This window comes from Scleropages formosus, chromosome 2, assembly GCF_900964775.1.
Source record: "Scleropages formosus chromosome 2, fSclFor1.1, whole genome shotgun sequence".
Classification (NCBI taxonomy): Eukaryota; Metazoa; Chordata; class Actinopteri; order Osteoglossiformes; family Osteoglossidae; genus Scleropages; species Scleropages formosus.
In genome coordinates, this window is record NC_041807.1 from 10,263,060 (window position 1) to 10,282,473 (window position 19,414).

Sequence of the window (19,414 nt, forward strand, 5' to 3'; positions counted from 1 at the left end):
CCATACTTCTGCTCTGTTCGGGTGTCTTTTACTGACACTTAAGAGCTTCCTGTGTAACTACCAGTCATGTTCTCTCCACAACAAAGAGGAAAAAGTGTAATTCAAAAAAATATATTTAAACTGGAAAACACTTGAAACTCAACTGTTAATAAAATGCGGAGCTGGAATAGCCCTCTTTGTATAGGTTAAGGGTTCGAATAGCCCTCTCTGTATAGGTTAAAGGTTCTGTAAAATTAGCAGACATAGCAATAATATATTAAAAATAACTCTCTAAAACATTTTATTAACGTCAGCCTATCCTTGAATTAAAAGTAGGTTAAAATATTACTGAAAAACACCTTTTCTTACTGTTATTAGAATCGGCAGACACAACCGGTAAAGTGAGGAAGCGAATTGAACTGAGGTGGTGCCACACTTCTTACTGACATCTATTGTCTCAACTGGTTCTATTTCACTCCTTTCTTCTTGCCACCTTTGCCTGCTTTCCCTGGTGTCTCTTCCTCTGCTTCCTTTCCCAGGGCAGCTTTGGCTCGTTTTTTTCCCAGAGGAGTTTTAGCATACCAGTTCTACGGAGAAAAAAAACAACATTCAACAGTGGCATCCTTGCAAAACTGTTTTACATTTGTTTTCTGTTATTTGGTCTCCAGATAATAGATTTTTCACATGTTTAGTGTATTATTATTAATACCACTTATTGTTCATCACTCTGGATTTTCGTGTTTCCAGCGTTATCACACTCAGTCTGGGCCGTAACGTTCAGTGCGCTCCAATAAACAGACCTCATCTGAGGTGTTGTTCCAAGTGGCTGTGCGGCAGAGACTGAGAGATGCATTGCATTGTTGGAACTACAAACCCATGGCCTCAGCTACAGTCTGGCTTGTGTTTTCAGTTTTTGTACTTGTATCATTTGGGTTTCACACACATCGACTGAAGCGGCTTGTCCCAAGCTGGGTTGCGGCAAACCGTAAGCTTACCCCGGCAACGCAGGGCGCAAGGCCGGAGGGGGAGGGGACGCACCCAGGGCGGGATGCCAGTCCATAGCAAGGCACCCCAAGCAGGACTCAAACCCCAGACCCACCAGAGAGCAGCTACAGGCCAAACCCGCTGCGACACTGTGCCCCCTCACCCCAGTTTCATTGTCTAATTCTTCATTTATTTATTATAGTACTGTATTCCTTAAAAATACCTCTAAAGTAGTTAGTTAGCTAACGTGGAAAAGAAGGCAAATCATCCTTAAGTGGCTCGTAGTTTGAAATACAAAGCTGGAAGTTAAAGCGTATGCAGTATAGTGAAAGACAAAGATTTTTCTCTTGTGTTTGGTTTGTCTAAAACTACAGGAGGTGGACAACACAACAGAGACATCTAAAAATATATTTATAGCAATGATCTAATGAGGAGTAGGTCTACCCTTTGCCTTCAGAACATCTCATTCTTAGAATGTTGTCATACAAATCCTGAACTGTGCATTGTGGGATATTGTTCCATTCTTCAAGAAGACAAGCCTCTATACAGAGAAATCATCAGACGTAATGAATCCCATGTCCATATTCGGACAGTTTTCAGAAATTAATAAGGACTGGTTAACGGGATAGGTGTACAATAGGTGTATTTTTGAAAAACATTTTACTTTAAAGGCTTCCTCTTCATCTTTGAAGATGGGATCCATCTTGGCCAGGGGGGCTATGAACTCGGCCGCGGTGAGGGGTCTCTTGGCCAGCTGCTGCTTGCGGGCCTCACTCAGGATTGTGCGGACTGCCTGTGCCATGTGACCCTGTGTGTAGCCATCGGATATCTTGGCCAGAGAACTGAGGTCCAAGGCGCTGGTCACCTGACCGCCATTCTTCTCAATTAGCTGTCTCCACATAACTGCACAAAACAAGTTGAAATAATGGTAAAACTGACTGTGCATTAGAACAAGCAGTAATCAATGACGAATGAACAAATTATGAATGTGTTGTAGTCATCATTCTCCATTTACACAGTTTTGATCAAATTAAAATGTGTGTTTGTTATATATAGAAGAAACAATGGAGAAACATCAATAATGGAATATGTGTAAAACAAAATAGGCAATTAAGAGTAAGTGAACAGTTTGTGGATGGTGACACTAACTATGGGTGGTCCTTGAATTATGAGAGGGTTCCATTCTGATGGCCTTGTCATAAGTCAATCATCATAATTCACAAAGCCCCTAATATTTATGATATAAACTAGGGACACATAAAGAACTGGCATAAATGAAGGCTATGCTCTACAACAGGATAACTTTTATCTGCTATTTTCATAAAATATTCATGTTAAAATAATAATAATGCAACATAATAATATAAATACAGTATCATACTATATTTTCATGTTGTACTATTATTTTCACTTCCATTTCTTTCACTTTTTCATTTTCTACACCACCAGAATACTAACATTTTCCCTTACTAGCCATTGCAAAGAAGGAACTTAAAAGGAATCAAAAACAAAACCTTGCCTAAATAAAACATGTTTCTAAATAAAATGCAGTTGCTGATAGACACAATGACTGAGCCAATAAGAAATACGGGTGCCTTGAGGCATTGCGGCAGCCAATGCTATCTTACAGCAGATGGAGCAGTCGTTGTCAGATGTCATGACCAAATGTCGAGATTTGAAAATAATACAAGTGACCCTCAATTTACAGACTCACATTGACTGAAACCGCTTGTCCCAAGTGGGGATTGCAGTGAACCGGAGCCTGACCCGACAACACAGGGCGCAGGGCTGGAGGGGGAGGGGACACACCTAGGGCGGGATGCTAGACCATCACAGGGCACCCCAAGCAGGACCCGGTCAAACCCGCTGCACCACCACACCCTCCTATTTATAAACTCTCTCTATCCAATATTTCACTGTAACAGCTTTTGGCTTTTTGTGCTGAATCTTCGTGAAAAATCAGGAAAACAAAATTCATCTGTAGCCTGGTCAAAAAACATTTCACCGTGTTTGTTGCTGTCTGCTGGATATAAGGAACAAACACAATTTTTGATAATCATAAAGTGATTTATACGTCTGCATCCAGGTATCTCTCTTCAGAATGTGAGCGTTGCATTATGGGAAGTGTCTGAAATTCCTCAGGAGCGTCCGTCAGCCACATTGGGTGCGTCACGTCACGTCATGTCATCGTCCGAACCGCCTGTCCCACACGGGGTCGTGGGGAGCCAGAGCCTAACCTGGTGTGTCGTTTACATTTATTCATTCAGCTGGCACTTTTATGCAAAGTGACTTGCAAGATTGAGCTAGCTACAGCTATTTATTTACCCATCTATACAGATGAGTAAATTTACTGGAGCAATTTATGAGAGTACCTTGCTCCAGGGTACTACAACGGTAGGTGAGATTCAGACCTGTGACATTTGGATCCAAAGACAGTAGCTCTAACCACCCTAACCGTGAGGTGGACAAAAAAATAGCATCAGCTGCCCTTTGATGGAATTATTGAGGAGCAGACCTGTGAGCAAGAAGTGTTAAGATGATGGGATTTTTTTGTCCACCTCACGGAAGCATTCAGCAGCTTCTGACATCACCTCCACAGTGAAAGGGCCGCCACACATTTTGGCAAGTGCGCAGTTTTAGAAAGTTATACGACAAGAAATAAATTTAATGTGCTCTGAACTGATCAACTCGTTATGAGAAACCAGAGTTGGTGAGATGGAAAACTCCCCTTGAAACATACCCATTAATGACCTCATTAAGTGTCTAATAATAATGAAGTGATTTATATTGTGCTGAAATCATGGGTTGAGAGTAATTGTGGCAGCAATGGGGAAATGTGGCCTTCGGCTGGGCATGTGTGTTCTCTGTAAATGCCATTGTTTCATCATCATACAGCAGTGAGATTAAGCTCATGTTTTTACTTTTCTGTCATATGTCACTTATGTTGTAATTTGCGGAATACCTGTATATTTGTCAGCAGGCATCCCGTTCTTACATCATTATTCAGCATCATTTACAAATCATACTTATGAATATGGATTCTTGGTAAAAATGTCTTGTAACATTTTTCTTACCGTATCGTGAAGCATAATCTGGTCGTGGAATGAGGATGATCTTGCCATAGAGCTTGCAGAATGACTTAATATCTGCATTGAACGGATACTGAGTTGTGCCCACAATAAGAACACAGTCTCCGCCTTTCATAGTCTTGAGCATCTTTGGCAAATCTTTTTTCAGACGAGTTGGGTCCAGCTGTATAGAGTAAAATATTTTAAAGTCCTCCAGTTAAACCCACTTCACTGTTTCGAAGAAAAACTCTACTTGGTTTTTAAATAGAATATTGGTGTATCTGTATTGTCCTTAAAACGAGTTCAACGAAATGCAGAAATATTAAAAAAAAAAAAAAAAAAAACATTTTAACAGCTAAAAGCAATAAGTAAAAATACAGTAACTCCATAAAGAAGTAAAAAAGCAATATACACAAGACCCTCTAGCACAGGGGTGTCAAACTCGTTTCATATTCTGGGTCAAACCAGAATCATAGCACCTGCAGCGGGCCGGTTTTATACATCATACAATCATGCTATAACATGATAGATGTGTTCCAGTAAAGCTTTGCACTATAAAAAAATCTTGCAATAAATACAACAGGGCTTGTGGGAAAACAGGATTGGGGTAGACCACACACACACACACACACACACACACACACACACACACACTTTCGGAATCACTAGTCCCATACAGGGTCGCGGGGAACCGGAGCCTACCCGGCAACACAGGGCGTAAGGCTGGAGGGGGAGGGGACACACCCAGGACGGGACGCCAGTCCACCACAAGGCACCCCAAGCAGGACTCGAACCTCAGACCCACTGGAGAGTAGGACCCGGTCCAACCCACTGCCCCACCGCGCCCCCACTAGGGGTAGACCACTCAAAGCTTAAACAAGTCTGTAACCAAGCATTACCAAATTTGGTAACAATCCTAATAAACATGCTAGCACAGTTTAAAAACATATTAAATTCATAATAAATATTATTTTATTACTTATTTTTTTAAATATAGTGGGTCTGGGCTTTGAGCCCTGCTTGGGATGCCTTGCGACGGACTGGCGTCCCGCCCTGGGTGTGTCCCCTCCCCCTCCAGCCCTCCGCCCTGTGTTGCCGGGCTAGGCGCAACCCTGCTCGGGACAAGCAATTTGAGACTCTGTGTGTGTATTATATAGGACTTTACCCTGAAAAATGTGAAGACTGCTTGAATGTCATGCAGAATTTCATGTTTTTATTTCATTTTTTTAGTTTAAAATGTTTCATAACAATGGGGGGTGCGGTGGCGCAGTGGGTTGGACCGCGTTCTGCTCTCCAGTGGATCTGGGGTTCCGAGTCCCGCTCGGGGTGCCTTGCGGCAGGCTGCCGTCCCGTCCTGGGTGTGTCCCCTCCCCCTCTGGCCTTACGCCCTGTGTTGCCGGGTAAGCTCCGGTTCCCCGCGACCCCGTATGGGACAAGCGGTTCGGAAAATGTGTGTGTTTCATAACATTGAACTTTTCTTCAAGCATTGTGTGTATTCTACTGAGTCAATATGGAGAAAAGTGAACATCTTTCAAATTAATAAATGTAAATATCTATAAAATATTTTTAAATAGAGCGGGGCATGACATGACATGGCAAGTTCAGCTGGTGCCCGCTGTGTGGTGGCTCTGGGGTTGGAGCCCTGCTTGGGGTGCCTCGTGATGAACTACCTGCCCTGGGTGCATCCCCTCTCCCCTCGGCCTTGCGCCCTGTGTTGCCCGGTAGGCTTCGGCTCACCGCGACCCCCACTTGGGACAGTTGTTGACAATGGATGGATGGATATATTCCACATGACATTACCTCTTTCTCTTCTTTTGGCACCTTCTTATAAAACATCTTCTCTGCATCTCCAATCCATATGATAGAAGGTTGCATCAGCTTAGCAACCTATCCATGATCAAGAAGAAAACACTGTTTACCTTATAATAATAAGCATCCGAAGCTGAGAATAAACAATGTAGAACCTTCTGAAACAATGTGTTTAGATGGTGTTGGGTGTAATATGTGTACCAGTCCTACCGGGTTGTACCTTAAACACCATGTGGAGTAACATCTGCAGTCCGCTCTTGCCTGGGTATTTTCCAACCAGGTTCACAGGGGACAAGTCAAAGAGGGTGGCCCCTGTTTCCTGGCAGATGGCATGAACCAACATCTTCTTGCCAACGCCATTTGGACCTGCCAGTAGAATAGCCTTGACGAGAGGAGCCTTCTCATGCACCTTCTGAGAACCTAAGGTGAGAAAACAACAAGCACTAGAGCAAAATGGAGGTTTAACTGTTCGACGTAACAGAGTGCAAACCAAGATATCTTTACTTCTCACACATATACTAGTTTCACAAGTACAACATTCTTATAGATTTTTCTTAAAAAGCGCATGTATAAGACCCACGTACCTAAGGGAAGGATGGCATACAAAGTTATAAGCTGCCGCAAATCTGACAAGGATGGCATAGGTTCAATGTCCGTTTGTCGGAGAGTTGTCCCAAGATAGCTGTAGTCACCTGAATCGTAATTTAGAAAAACAAAAAATGTTAATATTCAGTGGGTTTTCACTGTTGTGTTGATGCAGCGCTTTCTATTTTGAAAAATTACTCAAAATACTAGTTTAATCTGTTAATCTGTATGTAGTATGTGAACATTTGAGGTAGACTATACATAACAGAGCATAGCATTACCTAAGTAGTCTTCCAGTCTGACATTTTCAGGCTGCTTCACCAAGGCTTGTTCCACGAGCTCTTGAAACAAGGAATCAGTAGTCCTTAACAGTAAAAATATCACTTGAAATGTACAAGAAGTATTATTTTTTTAAACAAAGATATTTTTTAAACAAGGGGGGTGCGGTGGCGCAGTGGGTTGAACCAGGTCCTGCTCTCCGGTTCCGGTGGGTCGGGGGTTCGAGCCCCGCTTGGGGTGCCTTGTGGCGGACTGGTGTCCTGTCCTGGGTGTGTCCTCTTCCCCTCCAGCCTTATGCCTTGTGATGCCAGGTTAGGCTCTGGCTCCCCATGACCCCATATGGGACAAGTGGTTCAGTGTGTATGTATATTTTTTAAACAAATTGTAAAACATCAAAAATACAGTGTCCTCCAGAAGTATAGGGGCAAAAAGTAAGACTGGCATTTCACCTTCTGTTTCTAGGACATATCGTGCAAACTTGTGTTCAGCACTCCTAGCGCCCCCTCCCCCAGATTTAGTGATCACCAATATTGAGGCGCTTAAAGCACATTAGGGATATTAAGAAATAGTTATTGTTCCAAATACCTTGTTGCAACAAACCTCTATCTCAATGACATCTCTAGATATCTCTTTGTTTCTTCACTTGAGGTGCTTTTCATAACTTTAACTACAATCACTTGAAGTTTGTTTGTTGGCCAGACTTTGCCACCTCACTCAGGAGAATATTTTTGATTTCAGTGATTTGGAGGGTTTCTCTTTATAGTTAGAAACCCTTTTCTGTCTCCCATTCTGGCATTACTCTTTTCTGGATGCCCTGTTCTTAGCCTATTTTGACTACTCAACATAACAGCAAGACAGTCTGCAATGTGTAAGGACATAAAAGACGAGGTAGTAACTTTACACTGTTAGACAGTGAGACTGAATAAGGAGTAAAATGTTTCCTGAGTGTGTTAGTATCACTGGGCACACCTAGGAACTTGGCCATGCCCCCTAACCTTCACAGGTCTTTTGTGTCTGAAATGTGCACAGCCTCAAGAACATGGAAAAATACAAACATGAATGAAATCCTGTTTGTCAAAATACTTTTTCTCCTTAAAATAGTGTGATCATACTTCTAGAATGGTCTAATTTGAGCTCTTGATCTAGTATTTTGGAAGTTACTATGTTTTAGTACATATGAGACACAAAGATTAAGGCTATTCATTTTCATTGCGTAATCTAAAATTATCTAAAGATGTCTATATTACACACATACATAGAGGGAGTGGACAAATTATTTGGTAAACCAAGCAATATATTAATAAAAGAAGCAATATGGAGCAAGGTCACTTGATTTTGTTCAGGAGTATATGATGGGCTTTTTGTTATTCTGTAATGAAAGAACATCAAGAAGAAACAGTCGGACACACCCTACTACCTAAAACGACTTCAGATTCTGTCCACAGAGAAAAATGATATTGTTTGTTCATTTATATGGCACTTTTCTCCAAAGTGACTTATACTGATCTATCCTTTTATATAGCAGGGCTTTAAGGGTGGCACAGTGGCACAGCAGCACAGCAAGTAGTGCTGCCTCCCCACAGTGCCTGGCTGGTGCTGTTCCTACTTGCCCAGTCTGTGTGGAGTTTCTGTGTGGGTTTTATTCCATACTTCAAATACATGCGATTCAGATGGATTACACACACACATTTTCTGAACCACTCGTCCCAGTCAGGGTTGAGGGGAGCCAGAGCCTAACCGGGCAACAGAGGGCATAAGGCTGGAGGGGGAGGAGATACACCTAGGACGGGACGCCAGTCCGTCACAAGGCACCCCAAGCAGGACTTGAACCCCAGACCCACTGGAGAGCACCACCGCGCCCCTCTCAGCTGGATTAGTGATGCTGAATTGCCCATAAGGTGTGTGGCTACCCTGAAATGACTGGAATATGCTGTTCTGATTCTGTCCCTGTTGAGTACTGTGCCTTTTAAATTCCTTTTGTCTCTTCATATGTTGCAGATCAACATATTCATTCATGACATGTTCATATTGCCCCAGTCTATTATATAGCTGAAAAATATTGCTAACAATGGTTCATCTCAAGGGGGTGCGGTGGCGCAGTGGGTTGGCCCGCGGTCTTGCTCTCCGGTGGGTCTGGGGTTCAAGTCCCGCTTGGGGTGCCTTGCGACGGACTGGCGTCCCGTCCTGGGTGTGTCCCCTCCCCCTCCGGCCTTAGCCCTGTGTTACCGGGTAGGCTCCGGTTCCCCGTGACCCCGTGAGGGACAAGCGGTTCTGAAAATGTGTGTGTGTGTGGTTCATCTCAATATAATTCATTTATAAATTATTCAGATTAATATGATCCATGATTTTTAACTATATACTTCACACTTTTTCATGCTGTCTTTACAGTATTTCATCCACCACCTGAATAAAGATTAAAAAAAAAAGACAACAAATAACTCACCTATCAGCTGTCAAGTCTTTCTCCTTTTTTTTCTTTTTTCCATTTTTTGGTCCTTTCTTTTTCTGTACATAAAATAAAAATCTCAGTAATGTGGACAATCCAAACAAAATATAATTCCAGAATGTACTTGCAGTGTATGTACCTTGGCGGCACCCTTAGCCTTTCCACCCTTGCCTTTTTCCAGCGCCAGCTTCCAGGTAGCCAGCTCCTGCCGCATGAGTTCATCAACCTGGCAAAACAATCATAAGTATAAGCTGTAAGCTGTGTTCAATACGAACAGGCCCAAATGAAACAAGAGTTTGCTTCTGCTCAGTACCTGCACCCTGATTTCAGACTCAATCTCCTTCCTTTTATCTTCTTTGATCAGTTCGATCTCATGCCTCTGGCTGAAGTTCTGAGACTCGTTGCGGTTTTGCCAGACATCTGCAAACCACAAAGCAATGCCAGACTGTTCCTTGGGTCTCTAAGAACGTTTAAAGAGCATTTATTTGGCACACTCAATGACCACACACTGACACACCATTAAAGGAAAACACTAAAACCCCCTAGTACTGCTTTCACGAGATCCTAGCTATTTCATTGGTCCAGAAATAGCATCCATATGTTCTCCTCATTCCATCATGTTTTCAATCATGATATAATGAAAAATCGATACCATTTTCAACTCCATAAACTGGAATGCATTGTTTTTCTTGAGGTAGTATGATACTGCATCCCTCCTGTATTACTGCTTACATTTACATTTAAATCATTGACATTGCACTTCGTACATTTAACTTCACAATATGTTTCTGTAATGTTTGACCTTTCCATGCTTTTATGAAATATGTTTGCAGTTTGATCTGTGCCTCTGACTCCTTTTGGTTGAACAACATGCAAAACAGAGTAAGCGGCTTTCTGTATTATTTACAACATTTATATTATACTAATCATTTCCAAGAAAGGATTCTATGGCTCAAAGCACATTCTTCATGTTATTTGTCCCCAGATGTCCAGCTTTGCTTACCTGTGAAAGTTTTACATCCTCTCTCGAGATCTGAAAGGAAAGCCGACGGGGCCATTTTCAAACCGGATTCCAGTTCCTGTGATTGAAAATAATTACAATTTAGTCAACCATCTCTAAGCTGATCCAGTGTACTCTTGCTGATGGCCATTTAGAATGTAAAGTGATCACAATTTTGTCCAGGGCTCTGTAAGTATATGCAGATCAGATAGAAAAGCAGTGCTTTTATTAATTACTATTCAACTGACACCTTATATCCAAGGTTACTTACAGTACAATACTAGACTAACTACAGTAAACTACCTACAATCATTCACCCATTTATACAGCAGAGCAATGTAACACACATCAGTACTGTACATACAGACACTAAGATCAATTTAGAGTCACTAATTCACTGAGACACTTGCCTCTGGACCGTGGGAGGAAACCCAGGCAAACACAAAAACGAGCGAACACACTGAGGTGGATGTGAATCCAGGTTCAATTATACAGCCCAGGTGCTGCAAAACACTAGCACTACCTGCTGCATTGCTGTGTCAAGGACATTAAGTTGTAACCCCAAGATGGCTGCAAGCCTCATTCCTCGCTGCTGCTATAGTACACTATGTCTGAATTGCACCAATAAAATATTCACATTGTCCTAGTCTATTTTATAGCTTAAAAATACTGGTAACCGCAGTTCATCTCAATATGATTCATCTGTGTTATTCTGCTTAGTATGATTCATGATATTTCAATATGCTTCACACTTTTTCATGTCGTGTTTCCAGTAGTTCAATAAAGTACTCACCATTGCATAAATGAATCAGTTAAAAGACAAATAATTAGGATCACTAAGTGCTTATAAAAATATCTCTGCATCTGAACCCACCTCGTCTCCTTTATCTTTCTTGCCTGTGTCCTTCTTCACATCTTTTTTGTTAGTATCCACTTCCACTTTTGAAGCTGTTTCCAATAACTTCCAAAAAACAAAACAAAAAAAGAAAAAAAACAAAGAAATTTTTTGTTTTTGCAATTGATAATGCTCTAGATCTGGAAAATGTAGAATATAAAATGTTGCATTCTTATTGTTTGTTGGGTAAAAAAGTAATGTTATGATACTGTGACTAAGCTCAGTTACTTGGATTTGTATGAAAAACAATACATCAAAAAGAGAATGTAACTAAACAAAGAAAATGTATACAGCTTTAAATAATGTTTAAAAAGTGAACTCACCTCTTCAGGATTTTTATCAGAAAATATTAAAGCAGACCCACCATCTTCTTCTTCCGGGTAATCTGGGAAACTTCCTGCTGCATCACTTTCAAAGGAGGCATATTTGGACATACATCAGTATAATAAAAAGCACATGTACGAAACACCAGTACAAAAGTTTACATTCAGGCACAAAAAATGAGAGCGAAAAGTTGAAAAGTCACCCATGCATTACATTTTTTGTTGTCTATAAAGACAATGCCACTAAGGCAATTTCAGTGATTTGCATTGTACTTATAGAGTAAATGCTAGTTTTACATGTCTACTACTTATTTCGTTGAGTTCGTAAGTCAGAGATCTCAAGAGCCAAATTAATTTTAAAACGCTTGAACAGAAGACAGTCCTCATGCAGTGTCCTCATTTCAGTACTTCTACTTGCAGAGGGATAGCCACAAAATACCATGCCATATGCATGGGAAAAGCTAGGACTGTCTTAACAGATTGTGTGCAGAATCATCTCATCCGACTGATGAGATTTTTCCAGAATGTTCATCTTCAAGTTCTTGAGAATTTAAGAAGCCCCTTGTGTCCTTACTAGCACTCAATGAACCACTGACGGATTTGGTCCTTCAGCGACTCCCTCATGTCAGGCCCCTCCATCTCTCTGAGCTTTTCAGTTACTGATATAAATGACTTCTGGAAGTCCTCCTCATATTCCTCTTGCTTCCCCCTTCTCTTGGCCTGATTTGCCTTGGCAACAAGGATGGATGAGCATGGCTGGGAATGGTCCGGGTCCAGGACCTAGGAAAAGAAGAACTGAGCTGTGAAGAGTCTGCATAGTTAATAATAATTAGCTTAGAATTGGCAGTAACTGGTTAGTAGTAACTGGTTAGCAATTTTTAGGTGATCTCTGCGACTGAGATAACCTGCTGCGAGAATGAAACGTGAGAAATGAAAGTGAGAAAATGACAGAAGGATATTTAAAATGGTATTTTACAAGCAGCCAACACTTTAAAGTCATGGATCCTTCATTTTTAATAGTTGTGCTAATTTACTACTATTACTCTCACGTAGGTGTGAGAAGAAAGCTGTGAAGATTTCCAGCGAAAGAAGAGAGATTCACTGATATTACTTATCCAAACAACAGACAAGGAATCGGTTTGGAATAAAGTCACTGGCAATCCCCTGATGATGAGTGAAAAATACTCTGTTTAAACACAGAAGTTTTGCATAACGTATAGCGTATAAATCAGACTCCGTTTGTTGATAAAGCATAACGTAAGAGGATAAATTTATTAATTTATTTTATTTATTTATTTATTTATTTATTTGGTAATGAAGGAAAATGCTTTTTTATTGAAAGCATTTTACTTCATTACCAAACAGCCACTTTTCATAAATATAAAACTGGAAATCTTATTTTGCTCCAAAATGAACACTTTAATTAGTGAATTCACATTTTACCCTTTATTCCAGCTCTCAAATACACAAGTTCTCAAAACCTGAGTATTTCTGTTCTTGAGATGTTACAAAAGTATGACATTCTGGATGTTTTAGAATGGTTTGGAAATGATCAAACTTCAATGAGTAAATAAGGTACTAAATTCTAAAATGAAAATTATCAAATGTCATACATGGATTCTATAATGCACAATAATTTACAAAAACATTTAATATATTGAAAGGTGAATTCTAAAGTTACTTTGTGCAACTAAGCTGATTTTCCCTCAGTAACTCACTTAACTGCCTTGTTGATTTTGATCAATACACTCCTTAATGCTTATATTTCTTATAATAATTTGCAAAACTATTTTTCAACCCACCATTCCTAGGAAGATCATCTCTTCATCTCTTTCCTTCCTAGTTTTTGTTCTCTGCTGAAAACCTCTCCAAACCTGAATAAAAAAAAAAACATTATTATTTATAGACAGTTTCAAGCAAATTCATCCAAAGAACCCAAAACCTTATTTCAATGCAGCTTATGCACTTTCCTCCGCACTCCCTCCCTAGAATTTAATTCTCCCCCTTTCTTTTCATTCAACAGAAATACACATTAACAACATATTTAGCAATAACTGCCAGTTATGACTGTGAGTGCCAGTTTTGAATAACGACATAATCAATCCGTAAAGCTCATGACGCCTCAAATTTTCAAATTCAAATTATCGAGGACTAAAACAAGGTTGGGAAAGCAAGGTTATGTTCCACGTCCGACCATAATAAAACCTAATAACTTCTTTACGAGCAGCAGTGAACGGTTTTTAATTTGTAATGATATGCTGGGTTATTTGGTATACATATTATTGCATTTATTTATTCAGGTGATGTTTTTTCCAGAGAAAGTGAAGTGAAGCATACAGCTGGGATGTTTTTTTTTTTTTAAGGATCCTACAGGAGTTAAAGTTCAAACCTGCAACTTTTCATTCCAAAGGCAGCAGCTGTAAACACTACATCATCTACTGTCCTTGACTCCACAACTGTGATACAAGTATTTTAAAAATGACTTTCTTCAGTAAATGTGTTGAACCCGCCTTTTGGATGCGCACTGCTGCTTGGTTAAGCGCGGCTGGTCCTCTGTCCACGTCCTTGGCCCTCTTCTGTCTCTCTTCAGCCTGCTGGATCTCCCTCATGAATTTAGCCCGTAAGCGGCCCTGCCGCGCCCTCTCCGTCACCTGGATAATTTTGATGGCCTCTTCAATATTCAGAACACGTGCTGTCACTGGCTGTACATCAACCTGGAAGGAAAATATGTGTTATTTTTCGTTGTCTAAACATACAGATACAACTGCTCAACCGTATGTTATGTCAGGAAAAAGTGCCTAATCCATCAATGTAAATGTTCATGGGCTAAAGTGAAATTTATTACTTGTATCGAAGTCTACTACGTATCGTTTCAAAGCATAAAATTTAAAGATATTTTGCTCTGTGAAAGAAGGGAAACAAAAATATTTTATATTATACACATTTCCTGTTATTCTAAATGGGTGGAACATAACTGCTTATTACCTAATACTGAATAATAATGATAATAATAACAATAGTAATATAGCTTGGTGGCACAGCAGCTACTGCTTGTGCCTCACAGCACTTGAGCCATGGGGGTAGGACGTGGTTTGAATTCAGCTGTGTGTGTGTGTGAAGTTTGTAGGGGTTTCTTCTTGGAATAGTTATTCAAGTTAAAATGTTGGAACTCACTATGTACATTTACATTTATTCATTTAGCAGATGCTTTTCTCCAAAGCGACGTACATCTCGGAGAAAATACAATTTGTGTATTACATTAAGAGAAAGAGAGACATAGTTGCAGACGTGATTCTTAAGTAAACCTAGATTGTTTCATTCCACTTTATGCACCCATGTTCATCGCACAAGTAGGTGCATAAAACTCAAGACTAGACGAATCCTAATCACCTTCCCACAATTTTTTTTTCCTCAAAGGTACACAAACATTTGTGTACAATACGGGAGTAGCGGCTGTGTAAAGACTATTTAAATGCAGTATCATATTGATGTGAAGCAGAGCAGGGTGTAACGCCTGGGCCGTGCAGGTTTATCCCCTTTCAGTCCGTGTGTTGTTTGCATGTTGTCCTTGTCCTTGCATGGGTTTCCCCCCACAGTCCAAAGATGTGTTTTAAGTAAATTGGTGACTCGGAATTGTGCCCGCAGTGTGTATGTGTGTGTGTGTGTGTTACATTGCTCTGCTATATAGACTGGTGAATGACCAATTGGAGTTTATTGTAGTGAATATAGCACTATTAGCAACCTTGGAAGGAAAAGTGTTGGCTGAATACTTGTTAATCAACAACACTGCTATTGAACTTGATGCTCAGGTGCTGACGGATCCCTGGGAAAAATTATGATCACTTAACATTCAGGTGAATTGCTAATATTATATCATAGCGTGTATCTGCGTATCTAAATCTGTAGCGTGCGTGTGCGTTATTTAATGACTGTACATGATAGACCTGTCATGGTCTAGCATCCTGTCCAGAGTGTACCCTCATTAGTCTAGCATCATGTGCTTCCACGATAAGCTCCAGCCATCACGATGCTCTCTTGGACAAGTGGCTTTTGATGATGCCCCTATAGATAGCAATTTAGTAAATGACTCAACTGCTCATATTTATGATTCTGTTAGAATAAAAATGACATGAGCGTTGTTTAAGAAGTTAGGAATATTTATGTGGTACTGAAAATTTTGAACATTTATCTGATACTGGCTTATTTAGTATGATGATGCCTAAACATGGCAGTATCAATGCACTGGCAAAAATCCAAAATCAATGTTGCAAATTTAAAACATATCCATTTATTTTTATGTTTCTTTTAATACTTTTTTTTTCTCAAAAAATACAAAAAAATCTATTAATTGTTTAAAAGGAGACAACTAACTTTGGGTCTCTCCTCCACTCCCATGGTGCTTAGAATAGAAGACAGCATTTCCCTTCTCTCTTGCAGCACCTTCCTCCGTTCACTGAGGAAATACTGTGGAACTGGGATCTCGATGTCCATCTTGAACACAAGAAAACAGTGAGAATATAATCAATGCAAGCTATGGTTTTCACTGATGTGTGCAGCAAAAACAATATTACAATTTACCAATATTATTATATATGCATATACAAAGCTGTTGGTTCACCACAACATGTCAGCTGAAACTAATCAATGATATTTTTTTCCATGTTGTCATAATATTAGACACACCACTGGCTTCTGTGTAAACAGGAGATTTTGTCCATTAACCTGTATCAGCAGGAACATAATTTGCTGTACTGTTAAAGGAAAAAATAATGATTAAAAATATTTTAACTTTGGCAACAGCCACATTTTATCTAAATGCATAACTACTAGAATATTTGGCTTTGCAATATACAGTAGGTACTATAGTGGTTAAAGCTGTCTCTCTTGGACTTGGAGATTATAGGTCTGAATCCCACCTCCTCCTGTACTGCCCTAGAGCAAGATACTTACTCTAGGTTGCTCCAGTTAAAAAAGTAAATAATTGTAAGTAGCTCACTGTATGCTGCTTTGGAGAAATCTATCGGCTAAATTAATAAAGCCCACAGAGGATTAACTGAGCAATAATAAACGGCTAAAAAACTAAGTGCTTACTGCTTGATGTTGTTCTCCAGCAGAGAAATATAGGGGTTGCAAAGCCAGATTTCTTTGTATCTCTAAAATTATTATTTACAGTACACGTTATTTTTCACATTTGCTAAAATAGCCTACATGATTTCACACAGATTGAATTTATTGCTGAGTCCTTAGACAAGCAGTTAACCTGAAGCCACCATCACAAACCTGCACACCACTTAGTTATCCCATTAAAAAATGTATTCCCAAACCTAAATCTGTAACTTTAAAATATTAATTACTCATAGAGGAACTGAAGGAGCAAGCACAAAAATTACCCCATAAATTAGTAATTTTGTTGAAAGCTGAACTTTTGTTAGAGTGCTGGTACAACAGAGTTGGAAGTTGTTGTAGTTGGAAAAGGAACCAGTATTTAGGAACAGGGTGTGCAGTGGTGCAGCGGGTTTGGCCGTCGCCTGCTCTCTAATGGGCCTGGGGCTTGAGTCCTGCTTGGGGTGCCTTGCAATGGACTGGCATCCCGTCCTGGGTGTGTCCCCTCCCCCTCCAGCCTTATGCCCTCTGTTGCCGGGTTAGGCTCCAGCTTGCTGCAACCCCACTTGGGACAAGTGGTTTCAGACAGTGTGTGTGTGTGTGTGTGTGTGTGTGTATTTACAAGCATTATGTTATTACATTAATCGCCATCCAGGCAACCCATGAACTGTGTGTAATATGAACATAAAGTACACAAGTAGTTCACTGTCCATTGTATGGGCTGGTTCTAAATGGTCTGAAATTGTGAATTGGAATGATTGTATGGAAAATAAAAATGCAAATTTTCAAAGAAACATTTTATTGTTAAAGTGCCATCTTTAAATATGTGGTTGACTCAAGTATGTATCTTTCTATCGCTAGAAAAAAAGTATATGTTATCTGATTGTAATTCAAATTAACTGATCATTAAAATTAATTCAAAAATATCTGACCATTTTTGGAACTTCATACACAAGTCTACATAATCTCCTTTATTGCAACCTTTTGCCCTTGTATGTGTATGTATATTATAATGTACATATAAATGCATTTGTGCAAAATTGCATATATATTAAAGTCCGGATACACAGTCTCACCGGTGTCAAATTCAGGTCTTGAATAACATCATCCATGTAATGGTACTCGGACAACTCCTTCTCTACCATCTCAGACTTCAGCTCTATTAAACGGCCCATGACGCCATCCAGCACCTCCCGGATGAGTCGCCTCTTCTGGGGGTGCACCACCTGGTCATAGGCTTCCTCTAGCTGCCGAAAGACCTGCACGTAGCCCACGAAGAGAGTGGCCAAGCGCTGGACAAACACCACCCGGTCTTTCTCAGGCCGCAGCACCTGGGCTGACAGTTCCTCAGGTAGCAAGTTGTCTTCCAGCTCCTTCTGGGCTTCAGCCCACACTTTATTATAAGTGCTGGAGGAGAATTAAAAAGACATCATAACTGGTGCATTTTCAGCGCAATAATACCAGAAACCACTCTTTTGACATTTTTTGTTCGTTCAGCACAGCTTTCAATAATCTAGTGCACTTGGCAATTTTTGTGATGAAAAATGGAAAAAAATTATAATATAAATGTGCTAGAAATGTAATTATCTCTGATGTCGGTTATTAAGAAACATTACTACCAACAATACTCAGTGGACTGTTAAACCGACAACTTAAGGAAAAAAAAAACAGTCCTAAATAATTAAGGTGCTGTTCAAGGAAAAAGGCCACATTTATTCTACCGCCACTTCTCTACCAACCTGTGAGACATGACGACGCAGTCAAATAGTGCTATGCTCTCCGTAAGCGATATACCGCATATGCGGAACGGAAGCGCAATCTGTTTATGACTCGTCACCATAGAAACAGGGTCCTTGTGCAGGCTGTCCTGTCGATGCCAGAGTCAAAGTCCAATATAAAGTATTGTATTAACGTAGTATAAAATATGAACACAGAACCAAAATTCATAGTTCTACATCGTCCCAAACGTTAGTTATTTTATTTGGATTTGCTCTAAAACACGATTTGAACACGGAACGCATTTCCCTTTAAACGCAGCTGGTAAACGGTCTTCCCTCTTTCTTATATTACATGATAGAAGAGGGAAGGCCGGCGTCATGTTTAAAAACATTTGTTTGTCGTGGCAAATCAGTGAAGAAGTCTGGATATTCATTAACTAGGTTTTTTTTTTCTATCCTCACATTGGTTTTTATTATGATGCTCTAAACTCATCTCAGAATTACGCAACCCAGCAGCTACAACAGGAGACTGTGCCGCCATTGTGACACCAATTTACTGGGCTCATCAGCAGAGTCAGGTTTTGTTGTGCACAAGGACACATGATTTTAACGTTAATGTGACATTCTATGAGTTTCCTTTTGCAGTCCGGCAAATAAAGTACATAATCTGTGGCACTCGACTTCACTATGTAGGCCCTACGCACCAGAGAACTTTGTAGAAAAGACCTAGGCAATGGCAATAACACTAGAACTTGGGTCTTGGGTCTTATATTTTTATTTATTGCAATATTGTTGTTTTTGTTGTTATTGTTGTGATAATGCTGAGAAGAGAAGCTCTGAATGAGCTCTCACCTTTCCTTGCATGGAGCGTATTTATGCTTTTGTGCATTGCTGCATGAGTCTGTTTTGTTCTGTAATGTTCTTGATGATTCCCATGAGTGTTTACCATGTTTACTTTGTTGCTGTTGTGTTCAGTGATTGTTCAGGACCAACATCCACAAAGAGGAGTTGTATTGTAGGGGATCTCCTCTGCTGGACTTTGCTTGTGTGTGAGATCATTGCTTCCAGCATTTACAATATAAAGTACTGGAAACTGCTGGAAGAGGATGGATGGGATCTCTCAGCTGTCATCTTCAGAGGTTATCTAAGAGACGGGAAGGGATGGATGGTTATATGCCGTCCACTTCTGGGTGGCAGGGTGTTGGAGAATGCAACCAGAATGTTG

General features: G+C 40.2%; 1 protein-coding gene across 1 annotated transcript; it reads right to left on the reverse strand.

Annotated features, from left to right (window-relative positions):
• Window positions 1-379: 379 nt before the first annotated feature.
• Window positions 380-18,278, reverse strand: zgc:153738 (dynein regulatory complex protein 11). Its single transcript, XM_029249725.1, has 19 exons — window positions 18,211-18,278; window positions 17,548-17,878; window positions 15,740-15,859; window positions 13,879-14,082; window positions 13,171-13,242; window positions 11,943-12,148; window positions 11,369-11,453; window positions 11,025-11,111; window positions 10,154-10,229; window positions 9,464-9,570; window positions 9,290-9,376; window positions 9,148-9,209; window positions 6,707-6,789; window positions 6,425-6,532; window positions 6,061-6,260; window positions 5,832-5,918; window positions 4,038-4,215; window positions 1,628-1,866; window positions 380-566 (listed from the first exon to the last, which is right to left on the reverse strand). Exons 1-19 carry the CDS (start codon window positions 18,219-18,221, stop codon window positions 447-449), a joined length of 2,463 nt encoding a protein of 820 aa, XP_029105558.1. The 5' UTR covers window positions 18,222-18,278; the 3' UTR covers window positions 380-446.
• Window positions 18,279-19,414: the final 1,136 nt, after the last annotated feature.